Raw genomic sequence first — 20,904 nt, 5'->3', positions numbered from 1 at the left:
TCGGAAATCATTTTTTGATAAAAATCCCTCGGGGGTAGCTTTTGTCGCGGTGTCGATGGATTTTCCTTTTTCCCATCGTCGTCGTCGTCGTCGTCGTCGTCGTTGGTTTTTATCGTTTTGTGATTCGGGCTTCGATAGAGGCGAAATTGAGAAACTTCACTCTCTCTCTCTCTCTCTCTTTTTTTACTTCGTCATTGTTCGCTGAAAAAGAGTCTCTCTCGATAATATTCAAAATCGACGGCTTTCCCTCCGCAGCTCAGAAAAACCACGCATAAATGACCCCGATAATTACTGCACCGCAGCTCTCGAGAGTGAAACTCGAAAATTCGTTTGTTTCTCGAAAAACCTATAGCTATAAGCTATTAAATTTCTATAACGCAAAACGTGCGTCCGGGGAAAAAAATCTCTCACGGCTAATTTGCTCGAGCTGCACATTCGCTCTCTGATACGCCGCGTTTATACACGAAAGCAGCATTGACCATCACCGTATATATATATATATATACGTACAAACGCTACTCTCGCCAACTTTCTTCTCTCGTCGAGAGCGATTTAATGCTCCATTGGGCTGCCGCTGCTGCAACGCCTGTGTATAACCGTTTTCCCGGCCGCGCACGTGCCAACTTATTGAAATCGATGCGCGGTATACGTATAGACCCTTCGAACGTTACCCAACGCACATGTACGCGTCGCACAGCTCGCACGATGAATTTTTTCGAAAAGCTTTTTTTCCCCCACGCGATCGCATCGATTTTTTTCCCTTCAAAAGATCCTGAATGAAGTAAAGATGTGTCTTTTGTTCCGCGAGGATATAAAAAAAGAGCGAGTGTGCGTATATTGGTTTTAAAATTTTTACTTATCGGCGCCGACGTGTGTTAGTGAGGGAATAAAATAGTGGGCGACAATTCGCGGCGATTTGAAACGTCGACGTTTTATAACGTCTCTACAGTACACTCGCGCACACCTATGTGTGATATACGAGAGAGTGAAAACACCTGAACACGAGGATCCAATAAAATCCACCAGCTGTGGTCAGCAATTCAAGTCCAGTACTCTATTACTAGTTTTATATCGAAGCGAGAGTCGTCGACGGGCTTGATTTTAACGATCTCGCTCTCGCGCGCAACGAGAGGGAGACTCTACTCCTTTCAAAAATAAACATTGGAAAATTTCCGGTTAAGTAAAACAGCACTTTCCTTCCATTATAATTGCGCCAACTCGTCGAGCTAAATGCCGACGATGTGCGTAATTTCGACAAAAAGTCGACGTATGATTCTCTCTCTCTCTCTCTCTCTCTCTTTCATCATTTTAATAGAACCGCGCATTGTGTAGAAAACGCTCCGACGTTGTATTTTTTTCCCTCTATTTTAATATTTCGCGCTTACGAGAAAAAAAAAACACGAGCGAAGCTTTTTTATCCAGCCATCGCTACACCCCTTTGAAAAAGAGAAAGCTTTTGGCAGATTTTTAGTTTATCAGGGGGGCGCTTTTCACGCCATCTAGATACTCTCTAGGTGGTCACAAAGCCTTTTTTGTTGTAAAGGCTTAAAATGGTTATAAAAAGATTCATAAAAAGATAAAAAAAAAAAAAAAATAACAGCTTAAGCTTCTACGCTATGTGGGGCCGGTTTTACACGGTGTGCGATAAGTGCAGCTGTATAAAAAGGGTGTAGCATTACAAAAACAGTAAACGATATCTATTAAAAGTTTATCGAGTGTAAAATTCGTGTATTATATATTATATATAAAAAGAAGATTGTTAATCGAATCAGCGCTCGCTTAGCTTCGCGGTTATGAGAGTTATCGTAAACAGTGATGTTTACAGAGCGATGTGTATTTCAGCGAATCGAATTGAAATTGAGTTTTTATTATTCTCTTTGCGAATTCATGTTTACTCTTTAACGTTCTTAAAATAGCCCGCAGTGTAATATGATTCGATTATTGATTATCCACTCGATTTCTCCGCGAACGAGTGATGTCGAACGCAGGCGTATATTTATAATAAACTATAACTAACATTAGACTATAGTATTAATAGCAAGTGATATATATAGCGTACTTACGCACTGAAAAAATATATGGCATCATTTTTTAACCAAGAATTTTCGCAAACAAATTGCAAGTGGCAGCTAGAACCGCCTCTAAGCGCTTAATCAAAGATCCCAGAGCAGACGTGGAAACGTCAACCGCAGAGCTGACACGACCGTTGAAAAGATGCTCGGATAGGACGATTAATCGTTGTTTCGAAAGTCATTCCTCCCCATAGCCAACGTAATTAAATGATCTTCCCTTTTCTCTCTCTCTCTCTCTTTCTCTCTCGGCTTCTATATTTCATCCCGACAAATAACGTCTCTCAGGAACAAGCGACTAATCGTAACACCGGCCAGCTCTTGTAGGCAAACAGCTGGACGAAAGAGAGGAGAGGATATATCCTTCGACGGATAAAAAAGAAACGGCCTCTTTTGTCGCGCGTGAATAGCCCTCGGAAATGGCAAGTCGACACACACGATGTGTACAAGTTTACGTGGGACGAGGTGAATAAGTCGGGAAATGTGGAGCTGAGAGGCTGATACGGGCTTGTTTCGATTTGTAATTCGTTTGAGGAATTACCGAAAGTATGACAGTGTCTGGCGGTACTTGGATTTTTCTACTTGCGCTTAACAGGCTTGGCATTATTTACTGATTGGTACAATGTTAGCTTCTATAATTACATTAGTTATCGAGTTACGATTCAATCACAAAGATATAACTGAACAATCCTCAGTAAGAACTTTGTAAAAAAAAAAACAAGATAAAAGCTTCCCCCTGTACCACACAGCAGAGGACAGTATTTAGGAAGATAAACGCTCGGCTAAAGGGTCGATCGAAGGCATATAAAGTAAAGAGACTGGGAGATGGAATACAGCGTGGCCACAGCAACAACAGAGCGAGCCATAGCTCGGACGAGTCGCTTATCGAGGCCGAGGGTCGGTAATAGATTTTCATTGTTCCGCGAACTCGCTCGTCGATCGTCCAATCAATTATTGATGGCCGTCGGCCACTTTTTGTCTTCTTCTCTATCTCTCTCCGCCGGCGCTTATACGCTGCAGAGATGGTCGAGGCGTCGCGTGTGCTGAGAGAGAGAGAGAGAGAGAAACTCTCTCGTGGTTTGCCGGAGCTGCATCGAGAGATAAGTATCGGAAATAGAAACGTCCGTGCGAGTACCGGATGTTCGAGCCTTTTTACGCTGATGCGCCACTTGACGGATTGGATTATGTTTGACGCGTGTGTGTGTGTGTGTATACTGTAGTAAGGACTCGCTTAACGTCCTCTACTGACGCGTCGTTACTTATTATGAGGAGATTTTATGTATGAGAGGATTAATACGTACCTTGACATCTGCGTATAAGCTTCTCTTCTTTTCGTCCTGCTGTAACACACACACTCGTGTAGATTTGTTGGGTTATGTCCGTGAGTGGATATTTGTTGAAAATGAAAATCTGGAGTCAATGATGTAAAATAGAAATTTATTTTTTGAATACACCTACAACCAAAATTCACTTCCGATTGGGGGATGTATACTTACCTAATATATTCTGTTACGCCTTGTTATACTTATAGACATAAAGGGCTGATAGCCAGAACCTCGCCGAATCCCTCAATATTTCTTAAATCCAACCTCTTGATTGATTTCAGCTCCATTTTTCCGGGATAGCCAAGTTCATTAGAAGCTGCTTTATGGTCACTACTTTTTGCTTTTTTATTACACTTTTCTCTGTACACTCAACTCCTTTGATTTATCGACTGACCGAACATCTTGCTTTTAGAATGAGAGCTGCAATATCTTAGTAAAATGTGTACGTGAGATTTATCATTTCTTAGTATACTCATAGCTTATCAAGCTACGAAATTTAATAGTTCTCGTATTCAATTCCATCCCGAGGTCCGCGACATTACTTATTTTTTCAATAAGAAATTTTAACACTCCCGAAAATAACGCGTACAGACACGCTCCTCCACCGCTGCGCACTGTCCGACCATAACCTCGCGAAAATACCAACAGTAGAGAGTCAGATTACAGCACGCGATTCTCTTACTCCATAGGTATACGGCAACAGTGTATAAAACGGAATACAGGCTGGAAAACGACCCTCGCAAGTATATATATATATATATATATATATAGGTACTGCACTTGCGCCGCTATACGGGGTGTTTGGAAACAAGTGTTTGGCGGGCTGCCTGTGCATGGCGTCTGGCGCATGTCGCTGCAGTCTGACAGTTGATCAGCTGAGCGGAGACTGGAGAGAGCCACGCGAGAAGCTTCGCGTCGATTGCGCATAGCTTTATAAAACACACGCAAGCGTTGCAAGCTCGGTCTTTTACCCGGAGTATAGTCTTATGGTATACACTGACACACAGTGTTTTGCGTCTCGTCGACAGGGCAGCGGAAGGATAACCAGTGACATGACTCGCATCAGCCAGGATTTCCATTGTCGAGCGACCCTCAATAGAAATCGAAAGCTCCTTGGCCGTGATCTCCTGAAATAAAGCTCGGCTTCCCCTCCTCCCCCCGGAGAGAGAGAGTGCGCCCGAGAAACCGTGGCATCATCGTGTAGGTTAAGCACTTTGGCTCTTCAATATTTGAGAGTACGTACGCTATTTCTGTTCTCTGAGCAGCAGCAGCAGCAGCAGCGGCAGCAGCACAGAGAGCTGCTGTCAATAAGAGCCATTGGCTTCTCCAGGCTGTCGAGGGAGTTAGCGGGCAGCAGAAATTGTCTGTATGTGTCTCACTTGTCAGACCCTCTCTCCCTCCGAGCAGTATCGACTATAGATACCGATGCATTATTAATTGCATGCTAGTACCGCTGCTCCACTCTACTTTTCCTGCTGCTGCCGCTGCTACTTCCTTGTTCAGCGCACTCTAATCAGCTCGTAATATAGCTTTGCATTTCTTTCTGCCTCTGCTCTTTCTTTACCCAACAAAGCCTCCGCTTCAAACAATCGATCAATATTAATTGCTTATTTACCACTGCTAGTTGCGCTATCTTCATTACAGCAGTCTTCCTTTTTTCTCTTTGCAGTGGGCATGCGGGGGTGACCGGAGTGATGGGATGGGGCCAGAGCCCCATGGAGTTCGGGTAGACCCGTCTCCAGCCCAGCTCCCCAGCCCCCTCCGCCATCGTTATCGTCACTGCTCCTGCCAGAGACGCAGAGGGCCCCCTCGAACGCGATGGAGGCCTCTAGCGCTCAACAATACAAGAAGGAGCCACGCGTTCACAGGCCTTGCGCCTTCGACAAGGTAAGCAACACTGGAATACCCCACTTCCTTGCTTGTATTCGCCACTCTGACCAAACTTTAGAAGCTTAATGTTTAAGAGGACTTTATTTTCAGAAGTGTACATTTGCAAATTGCTCATTTACTTTAACTCCAATCTCTTTCTGGCTTATTAATTGTGAAAATTTGTTGGAGAATAGATGGAGGGGCTGGTGCGGGAGATGCAAGACCCTGAGAACGGGGTACCCGTGCGCAGCCAGAAGCTATTCCTTACCTCGATCCCTTCAGCGTTCATGGGTGAGTGCCAACGGTACCTGCGTTGTGGCGTAAGCCTAAGTGGCCAACAAGGTCAGGACACTACAGTAGGCTGCCTGCGTGTTGCAGGTTACGACCTCATCGAGTGGCTGATGGAGCGGCTCAACATTGAAGAATCAGGTACGGAAACATAATGACTAACAAGGAGGATGGCTCCACTTACATGCTGCCTTAAAGCCAACTGCCAAGTGTGTGCTGATCCTGCTGTTCCTGAATCTACCCTATTGCTATCCAACAAGACTTGGATGAAGAACATTCTATTCTCTCAGTCTTTCCTTTGATCTCCACTGATTTTCCAGCTACAATTTTACCCAAACAATCATAATGATTTATTTATAATGAATCACTGATTCACTTTTCTTTTGGGATTCGTCCCGTTTTTTCCACATTTTACTTCTTTGTACACATTGATTCAAATCACATTAATACTCGAGCAATACTAAAGCTAAGCAAGGTACGACGAAATTATTGTCCATGTTTGTATTTATCTCTTTGAAGATTGTCTCTATGACAACTTGTTTAGTCTTTCTATTACAGTTTTATACTCAAAGGCTCATTAAAGTTTTTTTAACATGCATGATTTATTTGAACTCAATGGTAATATTTATTTTGTAAACACGTTATTTCTGAGCAAACAATATGCATGCTTTTTAATTGATTACACTTGTGTATCTCTTGCTGTTCTTGGTCTATACTATGAAAAAACACAATTATGTTGACAGTAGAGGCGGTCCATATTGCTAATCAACTTTGCCAATATGGCTACTTCTTCCCTGTGAACGACTCCAGGACTCTTACTGTGAAGGATGATGGCTCTCTCTATAGGTTTCAGGTACATATTGCTTTAACAATCGCGTGTAATTATGTTCAAGTGTCACCTATTTGCAATTTTATTTTTGCATGACAAGTAGCTCGAATATTTTTCTCAAACCTCTCATAATAGTAAAAAAGAATAATGACAAAATCCTTCTGCCACGTATAGACACCTTATTATTGGCCATGGCAGCATCGAACACCTGATAATGTGGAATATGCAATATACTTGGCTAAACGCACTTTAAGAAACAAGCAACGCCATGGTCTGGAGGAGTACGAGATTGTACGTCAACGCTTTATCATAATTTCACAATTAAACAATTTTTGAGTCTCATCTGCTTATTTTATCGATATTTTGACTGACTTTATTATTTCTGTATTATATTTTAAGGAGGCATTGACGAGTTTAAAAAGAAATTTGCAAAATAAATGGGACATCATCCAGTTACAAGCCGAGGAACAGGTAAAAGTTAAAGCAACGAAGAATCCGCGACAATCTTTGAAATACTAACAAAACTTGTGACTTCAGGTACGGTTAGCGAAGGAGCGTAAAAAAGGTGACAAGATCGTAAGCGATTCGCAAGAGAGGGCATTCTGGAGAGTGTACAGACCGCCGCCAGGATGCACAAGTAGTCTTGAGGTGGTGCCGGTGCCCACCAGGGCACGGCCCGGTCTGCCGCGCGCTCCGCCTCGTAAGCGCACCCTTAACGATCTGCAGCGCGAGGTGAGTCTCATTAGTTTTAACTCCAATCGAAGCACTGAAAGTTTAGATTGGTTTATAAAGAATAGTTAATAATATAAGAAAATCATTAAATAGTACAGCGATACTTCGCCATAATTTTGAAATAGTCTCTGTCTCTGCTTATCCAGGTGGAGCTTTTACGGAATAGCGTAACGCGCACGCGGATAAAGGTTTCGGTCGCTATAGAAAACCTTAAGACACATTTTGAAACATACATGGAATACGATCCTATGATGACGCAACCTCAACCTTCCAATCCATGGATCACCGATGATCAAACATTTTGGCAGCTGAATAGCGCTCTGTTAGTGCATTTTTTTTTTTTTTGTAAAATATTATCCATGCGAACCGAGCGTTCTAGTCTGACATCGCTCGTTCGATTATTTTTCAGGGTTGAAGTTCCTACAGAAAAACGCGTTAAAAGATGGGGTCTGTCGATGGAGGAGTTGATGAGTGATCCAACGGGTTTGCAAGAGTTTACCAACTACTTGCGAAAGGAGTACAGTCACGAGAACATACGATTTTGGTTAGCTGTAAAGGATTTAAGGCATAGTTTTCAGGCTAAAATAAACGATAAAGTTAATGAAATTTTTCGGTGGGTACATCATTCGATGATCTGCATTGCTGAATCTTATGAATCGACTAACGTGTATGACTTGTACATAACAGGGAATTTTTGGCACCCGGAGCTCCTTGCGAAATCAACATAGACGGTAAAACGATGGAAAAGGTACATCAAGAAATGAAAAGTCCGACAAGGTTTACTTTCGACTCCGCCGCTGAGCACGTGTACACGCTACTTCTAAAGAAAGACTGTTATCCAAGATTCATTCGTTCCGATCATTATCGAAATCTTTTAGCTGCTGGCGTGCAGCCCTTGCAAAAGAAAAGGTAGGCATCTCGTTGAAAATGAAATTCCAGCTATAGACAGAGCTAAACAAATCTTTGCTCTTCATCCGAAAGATTCTTCGGATTCGGCGGCCAAGGAAAGAAGAAGACTTCTTCGACGACGCCGGGATCCGGTAGCCTGGCGCAGCAGCAACAGCAAACGCATGGAACGAGCAGCGGTGGCGTCGGCGGCAGGCGAAGGGGTAGCGACCGAAGTCTATCCGGCTCGGCGCACGAGTTAGCCCTGTGCGGTGTTCGAGACACCACCACAGCGCCTCGGGTGCCACATTCACATAGCCAGTCCAATCTCACTGATATTCCATACAGGTATAGTAGATCTCCTCGACGCCACCTTCATTCGTACACTAATTCAGGCGCGTGCACGAATAAAGTATTACACACTATTCCGTTGCAGCATTTTTATTTTATTTTTTCATTTTGTTTACGAGAAAGCCCAACTTTGTCATCATTGATCTTGTAAATAATCAAATTTTAGGTGATTGCGTTGGTCGATTTTGATTCGTGCACGCTTTTAACGAGAACAATTTTAGAAAAATGATAATATGATAACAGACTGTAAATGTATATAAGAAACGTTCGCTTGCTCATCGCTTATCTTGAGAGATTATACATTATAAATTATACACGGGCTAAAATTGGTGCTTAATGCAATCGCGACCAAGTTATATCAATTCCCCGTCCCATTAGACGATCTAATAGAGAACAAACTTGACGTTGAGTCTCGATGGATTCGTTGCCTTTTTCTCATCGATTCGCTATTTTCAGGGGAGATCTGCACTTTAAGATTCCTTCACGGCCTAGCCCGCCTACTATTCAGTAAGTCCCGACAGGATTGCACAGAGCTTTCGTATATTGACATCAATGTTGGTTTAATGTATAAAAAAAAAAAATCTTTTTGTCCAACTCTATAGATATATTCTTACGTTGTATCTATCTCTCTTTTTCTTTTTCACGCTCAAATCTTATATACTCCGTTTCATCTCCGTCTCTGTGTGCGAGTGTGCGCGGACGCGTGTATTGTTCACTACGATTGCAACTCTAAGTTTTTTTGCCGCAAGGAAGCACTTTCCCCCTATACTTTTTCTCTGTTGTTCTGCCTCTCTGTCACTTTTTCTGGGCCATGCAATGAATTGTGTACCTCCCCTAAGCAGACTTATTCTTATATATTCTCGTTGTGTGCTATTCTTATTGCTGTCTTTAAATCTGTGTATAAAATATATAACACTCTGTTTTGTTCTGTCTTGATTTGTTTATTTTGTGTAAGATTAAAATTTTGAACATAGCGTAAAATGCTGGTGCCAATTGATCCTCTTCTTGTCGAGAGATAAGGATGTTTCATTACTTATAGGGCACTCGTTTCTGAACTTTCTAAAACTATTATTCTCGAGTATGGTTGTTGTATCGCAAGACATTTAATGCATGTACAAAACTGTCTTTTACATTTCACTTTTTACCACTTGTAAGGAGTTTTGATACTTGATTAGTTAAAGAAATCGTTATGGACATAAAATCTCTATAGGCCCTTCTTGTAATGAGAAAATTCAACCCGTTAGTTAAAGCCTATGTCAATGAATCATTGGATTTAAAGAAGGGTGGCTTGTCAATTTTAATCATCGTTTGCTCACTAAAATTACACGAATGAACGCTAAATCCAATGGTTGAGTAAAACTTGAACATTGTTATACTGCACGATTTTTATAACATCACTGGACGTTGTTCATCTGTATACCCTCTCTTTGGTGAACCTTGTATATTACTCCATATTTGTCCTTTTCGAAAATCTGTTTGTGACTAATACACTACTTGTGTGAATATGTTTTTCGGCAAGAGTTTCCGACGACGCAAATCTCGTACACCGAATCTGGGCTCGCGCCTTTTGCTAATTTTCAAGGTACCGCCGTTGCTTGTACGAAGACAGCGCAGCGTAAGACTGCGAAAGGGCGCATCCGAGCGAGTGCTTACAAAGATTTTCGAGCTTGCGCGAAAAGCTCTTCGGTGCGAATGTTTATAGATTGCAATACTTTTCCTACTTGTTTTTCCTGGCGAGGGTATTCTCGTTCGCAAATTTATCCCCTTAAAAGTAGTTACGCGAGTTGTAAGCCTCGCGAAAGGTGCAGCGCTATTCGCAAAGCCGAAGCAAAGCTGGTGTGTCGACCACTCGGTGCTTAATACTCGTGTGCAGAGCGAGTAGAGAGACGTGAAAAGCGCGCGTATCGCTTGGTCGTCAAAACTCAATGGTATAATGAAGTTCCTGTTGTCAGGGATGCTGGCGCGCCGGAAGCAGCAGCTCGCCCTATGGACGATGTATGCCCGTGGGACGCGGCGCCCGCGGTCGTCTCGTCAGGGCGGACGCCGTCGGCTGAGTCTGCGCCAGGCCCGAGCAGCAGCAGTAGCAGCAGCGTCGTCGTCGCACCTGCAGTTCACGAGCAGCCAGCAGCAGCAGCAGCAGCAGCAGCAGCAGCAGCAGCACTAGCAGCAACAGTCCGCTCGTCGCGAAAAAACTCGTCGCAGCTAGACTCGTGCTCCTCGTCGTCCGACGTGAGCGTCGCCATAGCCGAAGTCTCGGAGCGGCTTCGCAAGACGAGCAGCATCGCCGAGCGCTCGAGCCATCATCACCCGCACCATCACCACCATCACCAGCACCACCATTCACCGCAGCAGCAGCAGCAGCAGCAGCAGCAGCAACAGCAGCCAAGCAGCAGCAGTAGTAGTGGAGGGCCCGGACCGATACAGCGCAACTACTCGGTCGGCTCGGCCCAGCCGACGAGGGTCAAACTGGCGGAGACCTCGAGGGCCAGCGTGGCCACCTGCAACTTTCGCTCGCCCCAGCAATCCTTCGACCTGTCATCCGTAGCACTCGCGCCCGCCGAGCTCGCAAGCTCGATGCGACCGCTGCATCACCAGACGAGTGCCGCAGCCGAGCTCACGCCCACGCGCTCGGTTGTCACCGTGCCCGAGGAGACCGAGCATCAGCATCAACAGCAGACAACTAGGTTGGTCTCGCCGTTCGTTAAACATCATTTATATTCGACACCGTGTTTTATAGTTGTTTGAAATTTCGAATGTGCTTTACTTCAGAACGACGGCAAAGGCACCGTTGATCAGCATAAGCGCGATAGTGGGGGACTTGCCGGAGGACCTGGAACTACCGGCGGGTCCGGACGACGAGACAACAACGGAAACGCCGGACACGAGCAGTGATTGCGCTCTCATGAGCGAGCCCCTGACCCAGGCTCAGAGCATGCCCGAGGTCGAGGAGGACACGAGGCGAGACGTGGCTGAGCAGCCGGCCCTCTCAGAGGACAAGCCCGAGCCGGCAGCTTCGACGTCAGCGGCGGCGGCCAGCGATCAGCCTCCTACCGCGAGTCAAGCAGCTAAGCCTCGCAGCTCGACAGCCGCGGCAGCTTCTTCGGAGCAGCCTGCACGGGAACCGGACACCCAGCAGGACGATTCGAAGAAGCCAGCTGACGGGGCCGAGGCCGCTGCAGCCACGCCCGCCACCGTCTCTCAGGAGCAGCGAGACAATAATGTTAACGAAGTTTGTCCATGGGAAGACGAGTAAGTAGCGTGATGCCTTTCTCTTTTAACTTGTAAGAAGGAATCTGAGGATCGCTATGAGTTACTTATTTAAATTTTCAATTTACTCTCGAAAGTTTACATGGACAGCTGATAAGGCGATGATTGGCGGAGCCAAACAATTTTTAAAATCTTGTAGCGATCGTAAGATTTTCGATCTATCTTTTTACTTATAATTGGTTCGTATGTGGGTCGTGTTCGAATCGAAGAAAGAAACGTTTCCTGTCTTTGGTCGGTATAAAATTAGTGTAGTTTTAGTCTCCATTGGCATTATTTATATCTGGGATATCGAAGACAAGTGTAAAATAACGTTTGCATTCGATGTTTTATTTATATATTGAGAGGTCTTACCTAAAAATAAAAATAGCTTCCCCTACATTGGTACTGCATGCCTATAGACTAAAAATGAAAAAATTGACGTCAGAATTATGCAATCGATGAGTTGTTAACGTTCGGTACATTCAGTAAAAATAGCTCTTTAAATTCATGGCCAGCTACTTCTATATTTACATTATATTTTAACAACCAACAATATACTTTTTGCGAAATGTGCTCTTACGACCTAATACAAAACATTATTATTTGAAACTTAATGTCCTTAAGAGTTTTTCACTCGGTTTGAACACTTTTGCGAATGAATATTCAAGGTGAAATACTCGACTTTGGGTCGATATTGAATATAGATCAAACGCATTTCGCTGGAGCTGAGTTCATACAAATTGCTAAGTGACTAACGTTTCGCGTTCGGCCGCTCTTAACACGCCAAATATTGCTGACACACATTTAATTTTCTGACGTAGGGCTCTCACCTCAGACTATTTTGCTTCCTCCTAGAGGGAGCTTTGTAATAGTAAAATTTTGAGTTTCGTCAAAACTTCTACAAAATACTTTTTGGTGTGTTAGAAGTTCAAATCACGCGTTTTTAGAAAATGCCCGTATGGATGTGTGTATGTATACCGTAATATTTCTGGAACTACTCCGTCAATATCATTAAAATTTGACATGCATGTATATTTTTGGATTCTGAATTCGGGAAAAACATTTATTTTTTATTTTTCTAAATATTTTTTTTTATAGCCAATTTTTGATTTTTGAAAAAAATCATGTCGATGGATCACGTGTCAAACTATAACCCATTAAAATTTCAAGTTATTTGACTACTTATTTTTTCAGTAAAAGTAAAAAGGCTTTATTGCACTTGAGATTTTGGGAAAAAGTAGATGTTTTATGTGTCTTGGCTAAGTTCATTGCGCAGCTTTCAAACCCCTATGGTTCTTAAGATATCAAGGTTTCAATTTTTTTTGAAAATTTTTTGATTCCTTATATCTCTAAAAGAATGCACTCAAATGCTTCAAAATTTGATTTGCTGATTCACCATAAAAAAGCTATTTGCTGCTAAAATTTTAAGCGATTTCGTCGAGCGGTTCTCTAGTAAAGAGCTCTAGCACGTCGTAAAGTCCCTCCCTATGAACTGTCCCCATGCAACATGTTTTGAGAGTAGAATTATACGGCACAATATATATTATGATAACTTTATTTTTACAGAGTTATCCTTTCATCAATCTCTTCTTTTTTGCGATTTTGAGAGATTTTGATCGGATTTTTCTGATTATTATATATCTTTTGCTATAAGAAAATTGCTCCTACAGCAAAATAATTAAGCTTTGAAACATTTAAAATAGCATTCACATACTGTATTTTAAAACAATATTTTATTTATTGGAACAATAAATTTCGTTGGAGGAAGCTACGTGCCAATGAATTGGCAGCTGTTTTTTTTTCGTTCGATGCGCTTACCTCGCCTAATTTTCAATCCAAACTATTTATTTCGTTTTTTCATTTTCATCCGAATTCCCAAAGGAAATTAACAAGGACTATATTTTTCAGGGAAAATTGTAGAGTGGACGCGCCCTATGTAAAAACCTATGCGACGTTAGGTTACTTGTAAGTGCTTATCTCACACGTTTTACACTTAAAAAGAAACTTTACAAATCCAATTATTTCCATTTCGCTCCGACTTTCCAAACTCGAATGTCGAAAGTTCTGGCTGCGAGTGTAGCCAAGGTTCAACTATTTCCGATGGCAAAAATTTATCTGTCCCGAAAGTTCATATCAATAATGCACGAATTCAAATTCAGCAGCAGGAGAAGTTTCCACTCGCGGCGCAAGGACGTGCGCGCCAGTCCGTCACAACAAAATTTAGTGTGCAGTCATGTAAGCGTCGAGAGCAAAGAAAAGTTAAACTTGGTTCACAGCTTTGTGCATATCGATCAGTCGCTAAAAGAGTCGCTTTCGAAGGTATACGAGAACACGACCGTTTTCTCGCGGAAGGATAAAAAAATTCAGATAGAATATCGCAAATTCAAAAAGGAATATACGAAAATTTGTAACAAGACATGACAGCATGGCCTAAATGATTATGATTTATTTTTGTCGAGTCTGTAATTCAGCAGCGCAACGGAGCGAATCTCAATGAGAGAATCTCAGAGACATTATAGTATAATATCAGGTTTCCATTTAGAATCAGACGCACGCGTCGTGCGGTATATTAGGCGTATATTCACGGATTTTTCGTGCGCACCATGTTCTTCGAGATTTAAAAACAAACGCACCTCAGCACCCTAGTAGAGAGTATCTATTTCGTCTTTCGGTAAAAAGCAAAAAAAAAAGAAAAAAAAGGAACGTCTTGTCGTCTATAAAAGTTGTTGTTGTATTTACGATAAATATTTCATTGTATTGATTATCAAAGTGCCATATACAGTCTTGGTGTAGAATATTGTATCAGATTAGACGAGTTATTACGGAGCATATGTAGTATAGAAGCGTTATGAATAAGCACAGATATTATCCAGTCTCTAGTTTTCTCTAATTTTTATCGGTATGATTTCGCGAGTAGCGCTTCGGGGGATCTCGTCAATAATGAGCCCACTGACCGGTCCCTTGAATCGCTCTCAAAAACGTTAAACACATTCCGGTTTCGCCTGCGCCTATTGGTTTTTTAAAATAAAATATGGTTTCAACAAAATCAAAAGTCTATGATTACGAATCAACGTTTTCTTACCGTATACACAGAAGCAGCTTTCGATGTTTCTCTATCCGTTGATATATGTCATATACGCTAATAAATGTCTAATAAATGTCGTTTCGTTAAGATTAAGGAGCTTCTCAGTGTTTTCGCACCAGTTGTAAGAAAAAGGAGAAAATTTTACTTGCTACACAGATTTATAATAATAACGAAGAAAGAGAATAAATAAAATATAAAGAGAACCGGGAGCAGGTTTCGTCCCGACTATATAAGTACGTGTTGTTAGATGCGCCGGACTCGTTCGGCGCGTTCTCTAGTTCGATATCGATGTTTTTTCGTGTCTAATTCCAATCCTATATTGAGAAAAAAGTATAATATCAACGTGATTTCGATGTTTAAAAACGTAGCTGTTATCTACTCTATACTTTGGCTACCGAATATACCGCGAAAAGAAAATCCGCCGTCGGCGTCGGACATGCCAAATGACGCCGACTACTTTTCGCTGCCCAAAACCAGCGCGCCAATATGCGTGTGCGTGTGTGTATTTTTGTGTCTCGATCCTACATTAAAATCAGATTGATCTCAGACAAGGAGAAATCATAATGCTAGGTGAATTTGCGCGCCTCGACGGGGGCCGCTACGTCTGAGTATTGAAATATAAAATAACAAGTACACAGAAAGAGGAAGAAAAATCAGAGGCCCATCAAAGGCCCTTCGATTAAATATAATCTAGGATTTGAAGCTTGAATAAGAATTTTACTCATTGAGTCGTTTTTCCAGTTTGTGCAATGCGTAACTTATATAAAATATGAAATACCCTTTGGATTTTCAAAAGAATTGATGAAAAATACTATACTTGAATAATCGCGTTTAATAGAGTTTTACGCCGCTAACTGGCTAGGCGGAAAAATTGCACGACAACAAAATAAAACATCGCGCAAAGTTCACCAAATATTAGGGATAATTACAAAGATGATAATAATATTAGTAACAAAGCTTGTACCTTCGCTACAACGACTGCGCGCCATTTGTTGTGACGGACATGACGAAACCTCAGCGCGTGTCTTTTCAGAGAATATTGACTCGTAAATGTACTTTAAGTAAAATAGGTTCGAAGCTGGCTCGTGGCCGTTCTTGTGACACTCGAGTTTGACGGAGAAAATGGGGTATGAGGCAATTTGTAACGACGATACTCATCATTGGAGCCCAGTTTTAAGTTTAGTGTCGTTCTTATTGATTAAAAAGAAATTAAATGAAAGAATATAAATATATAAGCAGTTGTAAGTTCGAAATGTCGCCAGCGAGACAGCAAAACGGCACGATTCAGAGCAAGAAAGTGATACTTGATCGCTGCGCACTGGCGCAGTCTCGCTCTTACTTGAATATATTTCCCTCGAGAGAAAGAGATGCAAGATATCTGGAGATGCGAGCTGGATTTTGGGGGAGTGAGAGCGAAATTGGAAACTCAATCAAAAGCAGACGATGGAAATGCGATGAAGATTAAAAACTAAAGTCGTGCCGAATCTGTTCAAAGCCGTGAATGCAGTGAACGTGTTAGGAGCAGAAAATAAACAGTAAATAAATAAGCGAAACCGGTCGAGAAGCTACGACGCTCTATTGTAATTGTACGCGCTTATATCGTTTAACTGACCCGTGTGATTAGACAACAAAAAAAGATACGAACTTGTTATATGTATATGTACGATTGTACCGAATGATATTACGATATTACGTAAACGCCATCGCACACATACACGAGTATCGAGGGGGCACACGCAAGTTTGTAATATACTCTTTTCTCTCTCTATATATATATATATATATATATCTCATTCAACTACTTGAATGTTACTTTTTCGATATTATCTAGTCTCAGAATATAAGAAGCCAAAATAATAGAGCGTTGTGAGGGATACTTCGAGGGGCGGAACTTGGCTGTTTGCGACAAATCAGTGATTCAAATTACTGGAGCGTGTCAATTTTTGCCTCTTTTAAGGCTCGATTCACAACTATAACTGTCTTTCGTTTCGTTACTTTAATTGTATTCATATTTTTGAATTTATTTCTGCTACCGTGTATCATCGTCTTAGCCGTTAAATATTATGTAGGTGCATAGTGTCGATAAGTAGGCATTTTAAAATATGCTCATGCATGAATATCCACAAGCTTTTAATTTTTCAAAGTCGATGTTTACGTGATATCGTCGTGTAAATTTTACTCGATCTCCGTCGTTAGTTTCCGAGAATAGTATTTTTCCTTTCAATAAACTTTGCTGTACAAAATTTTTTTATTGTCGCTAGTCGTAAATAATACCAGATAGATTAAATGCGTATAGCAATAGGGATTACTCAATATTATATGTTGTGTTTATTGTCACTGTAATTGAAAGCAAAATTTGTTGTTGCATGTTGCCAAGTATTCATTTAAGAGAAAAGACTGTATGTTAGATTCTGATTTTATTTTAGTTATACTTGTTTTATATTAATAATTATTTACTTTTCAAGTTAATGTATATGCGCGATACGCTAACATTCATTATGATTCTTCAATACAATTTAACATTCTTTTAAGCACTTCGAAAATTACGTCATTAATTATTGAGCCTACGCAAATTTGCATTACGTATACTTAAAGGTGCCTTTTATTCTCAAATATAAATTTTATTTAAGGTAGCTTGATCGATATACGATTTTCGTGATAACTGATGAGCACAATTCATAATACGTACAAATTCGAAAACGTAAAATGTACAAAGAAATTTTTTACAATGGTTTAAAAACAATATAGTTTTACTGGTAAGCATGGGAAAAGTAATTTCTAATAGCATAATCATGATCAATCTTTAAACTTACGTTCAAAGTATGTCGTTCCAAGTATCATCGTGAATGAACGTTTTTCGTACCTAATAATTATATAAGCACCTATACACGGTTGAGTTGATCATGACTTTTGTAATGGATTTTATAAACAATTATATTGTAAATCTATAGTTTTACTATACTTGATTAATAATAAGGCGATGTTTCTTAAATTACTAAGAATAGAAAGTTTTGTGTCGGCAATGATTAATCGCGATACTTTTCGAAGTGCGTACAAACGAATGATTTTCGCATAGCTTAATCGGAAGACTGAAAACGTACCTGAAGAAATAAATCGCAGAAAAACGAAAAAAAAAAAACATGGAAAAAAAGAAAAGATAACCAAATGCGTTAATTGTCCGCCCGCTCGAATCGATATCACCTTGAGTGTGCACCCCTCGTGCTCTCGAACGTAACGTCAGACTTCATAAAAAAAAGTAATTACAAAAAGGTTGTAATAAAAATTATAAAAAAAAAATAAATAAAATAATTTAAAGTCGTGGTCGACTATTGTTTCTTGCGTCTCCGAGGCATGTAAGTCGCGCGTGCCGACACCTTTTCTCTATGATCATCGATTAATTCGCATACGAGATTGAGAAGTGCGCACATATCTCTCGCCTCGTATTAATTACCGTAGGATTAAAGAGAACATGATTTTAAAAGTCATGCGATTACGAAATTGCTTGTTACCCGAAATAAAACGAAAATATATGCAACAAAAAATATAAGAATTGTGTGACTCGTCGCGAGGGGTCACGTTGAAAAAGCGCTCGAAAGTTGCCCGGTAATCACTCTTGAAATTCATCGATAATTTGCGACGACTTTTTTTAATTTACATTTTATGCGGGACGATGGGCTGATTTCTCCATATGGAGTATTTTGTAATTGATCATCATTTATGGTTTAAATAATTTGGCGGAATTGTGCAAGCGCGCAACGCTTAGGAATTTCGGGAATTAAATGATCGTCATTTCAGAAATACTCATCAAGTATTTGACTATATATGTCTGACTTATTGAATCACTTTTCAAGCATTGTATTTATTTTATATAATGAGAAATTAATAGTCGATTAAGATAACGCGAAAAAGGCAGAAAACATAATTAGAAGAGTTAGAATACGAATATGTGTATAGGATCATCGCGTAAAATTTTCGTTTATGTATAATATCTTCGACGATCGTAGCTTACTGAACAATCTGCGATGAGTAATAGATATTATAATGAATAACATTGAAAAGTGATTCAATGAATTTTAAAGCTTCGGAGAGCAAACCAATGCGCATTAAGCCATAGATAACATCGGATAAGCAAAATAGAAATATTTCACTTTCCGTCAAAAAAAAAAAAAAAAAAAAAAAACTCAAAGCAGCTTGCAAGTACCGTACAATAAAAAGGAGAAGGCAGACGTTAGGAGATTAATATAGTGCATTACTTTGTTCAAAAAGCCGTTCTCAAGTAAGTGCCATAGACGCTCGTGTATACATATATTATATATAAATATATATAAAAGAAAATAAAAGAAAAATCGTTCGCCGGCCTTTCCGCGCTTTAACGTCGCCCGAGCGCTGCCCCACAAGTCTTGCATATAGGTGCTGAATTATTACTGGATGTTATTTAAGAAGCGAAGAATCTTATAATTAAACGCAAACAAAAATCATGCAACGAGGCAATGATCAATGTCTCCCGCCTTTGGAACTCTTCTCAGTGGATGATAGCATTAACATGCGATACGCGAAATGCAGAGTGACAGCAGTTGCGACAAGTTTGAAAAATTAATGTACGGCGGGGAGGGTTGACGTGTAGCAAAAGGCGAGGAAGTAGATGATAAATGTTGGACTATAGATACGAGATTATTATGATTATTATTATAAACATGTACGCGAGCGATGTGTTAAAAATAAAAAAATAAGACACGTAAAATAATAATAAAAAGTAATATCGATTTAAAAAATGGAAAAGCTTAAGACAAAATGTGAAGTGTTTATTAAGACTAAAAATTTTCTCAAAATACGGTAACAAACTATGGACGTTAATTAGCTGCATAGCGCGGTAGATCGATGACTAAGAGATTAACAAAATAATAAAAAGAGAAAAAAAATGACAAAAAAAAGTCATAATACATGAGATATTCAAGATCAAGCGATGTCTTTGTATTACACTACGTAAGTGCGCTAGTGGCCAAGTGCATCGAGCACCGTTTTCTTTTCGTGCTACGTTTATGATATTTCTTCAACGATGATATTATCAATGTTATTATTATTATAATGATTATTATCATGTTTGTTTTTTATTTTTATCGTATAACTATAATTAAAACTATAATAAAAATTAAAAAATGTAATGTAAGTGCGCATGACGCGAGTGAGTGTCTACGGATAAAAATGTGTTGCGCATGAGAGTGAAAAATTGGAAAGAATGAAAGTAAGCCAGAGAAGCGCGATAAAAGGAAACGAAATGTATCGAGAATGCGAGGTAAAAAAGAGATATAAATGACAAAATGTTACTAGCTAGAAATTATACCGTTATAGAATGTAAAGGGCTTTAGTGTATATAGTTTTGTAAAGTGTTACTAGCGATCGAGGATATGTAGTTGTGATCGCCTTTTTTGTGCCGGTGGTTCAATCGCCGGCACCCGTGCGAATCTAATTGAAATGTTAAGGAGAAAACAAACTATACAATGTGTATGATGACAATGAAAGAGAAGACCGGTGAACGGTAAAATTGACGATTATTACAGAGAAAATTTGCGAGAAAAATAATTATGCGAGGGTCGTGAGAAGACAAACGAGGACAACCATAGGAAAAAACTGTTATCGAAACGATGCGTAAATAATAATCGACTGTTTCATTAAAACGCTGATGTGTATGATATATTATATATAAGTGCAAATGCATTATATGTAATATAAAATATATGCATTAATATGTAAGCTGTCAAATAGAATGTCCTAATATAAAATATAGTGCCATTAAATTGATTGTAGTTTTTTGTGTCCCATGATCAAATCTAAAAGTAATGCGTTTTATCAAGATTCGCATTAATAACTGACTGATCACCGATCCTTATAATCCTAATAGTTTTTATGACTTCCTTTTCGTAAATTATAAACGAATTTTACCTCTCATAGTTTCAGTGTTACATTTCAAACTTACCAGCTCCATTGATGATATTTACCCACATAACGAGGATAACAATATAATTGAACGACAAGTAATTCATTATGGTTCAAAGTCACTAAATGCCACAAGGTTTATCAGAGGATGCCTGGGGGCTTTCGTACAGTACTAGTTGAGAAACTAATGGTTACCTACAAGCACGTTCAATAGATGCTCACTGTATATACTTATATATTAATTGAAGTTCATAAGTACTCGATGTATTTATTAATAATTATTTATCTTAA

At 40.1% G+C, this 20,904-nt stretch overlaps 2 protein-coding genes across 19 annotated transcripts in view; one reads left to right on the top strand and one right to left on the bottom strand.

Moving 5' to 3' along the window:
• The window catches only part of LOC100118598 (MICAL-like protein 1), a 100,011-nt gene extending 95,909 nt beyond the window's left edge, over window positions 1-4,102 (bottom strand). For 2 of the 3 annotated variants that reach the window (XM_032600120.1, XM_031932354.2), the window contains exons 1-2: window positions 3,566-4,034; window positions 3,371-3,479 (exon numbers count right to left, since the gene is read on the bottom strand). The gene's annotated coding sequence lies outside the window, so the exon portion shown is untranslated. Of the gene's footprint in view, window positions 1-3,370; window positions 3,480-3,565 lie in introns of all 3 variants that reach the window. The other variant, XM_032600118.1, reaches the window with a different exon arrangement.
• LOC100118674 (regulator of G-protein signaling 9) overlaps window positions 1-18,865 on the top strand; it is a 28,570-nt gene extending 9,705 nt beyond the window's left edge. Inside the window, exons 2-17 of one of the 16 annotated variants that reach the window (XM_031932349.1) lie at window positions 4,423-4,629; window positions 5,064-5,281; window positions 5,458-5,554; window positions 5,642-5,692; window positions 6,298-6,404; window positions 6,555-6,671; window positions 6,780-6,851; window positions 6,918-7,112; window positions 7,259-7,434; window positions 7,522-7,725; window positions 7,800-8,021; window positions 8,094-8,345; window positions 8,805-8,855; window positions 10,301-11,032; window positions 11,118-11,597; window positions 13,503-18,865. In XM_031932349.1, the coding sequence (XP_031788209.1) occupies window positions 5,213-5,281; window positions 5,458-5,554; window positions 5,642-5,692; window positions 6,298-6,404; window positions 6,555-6,671; window positions 6,780-6,851; window positions 6,918-7,112; window positions 7,259-7,434; window positions 7,522-7,725; window positions 7,800-8,021; window positions 8,094-8,345; window positions 8,805-8,855; window positions 10,301-11,032; window positions 11,118-11,597; window positions 13,503-13,563 (2,886 nt within the window). In that variant the 5' untranslated portion in view covers window positions 4,423-4,629; window positions 5,064-5,212 and the 3' untranslated portion in view covers window positions 13,564-18,865. Of the gene's footprint in view, window positions 1-4,232; window positions 4,630-4,659; window positions 4,761-5,063; window positions 5,282-5,457; window positions 5,693-6,294; window positions 6,405-6,554; window positions 6,672-6,779; window positions 6,852-6,917; window positions 7,113-7,237; window positions 7,435-7,521; window positions 7,726-7,799; window positions 8,022-8,093; window positions 8,346-8,804; window positions 8,856-10,300; window positions 11,033-11,117; window positions 11,598-13,502 lie in introns of those variants that run through there. The other 15 variants (XM_031932348.1, XM_016989274.2, XM_031932345.1 and 12 more) reach the window with 15 other exon arrangements.
• Window positions 18,866-20,904: the final 2,039 nt, after the last annotated feature.

The sequence above is a fragment of the Nasonia vitripennis genome, chromosome 5, assembly GCF_009193385.2.
Source record: "Nasonia vitripennis strain AsymCx chromosome 5, Nvit_psr_1.1, whole genome shotgun sequence".
In the NCBI taxonomy this organism is placed as follows: Eukaryota; Metazoa; Arthropoda; class Insecta; order Hymenoptera; family Pteromalidae; genus Nasonia; species Nasonia vitripennis.
Note: the sequence above shows the minus strand (reverse complement) of the source record. Positions and strands in the feature narration are given on the sequence as shown.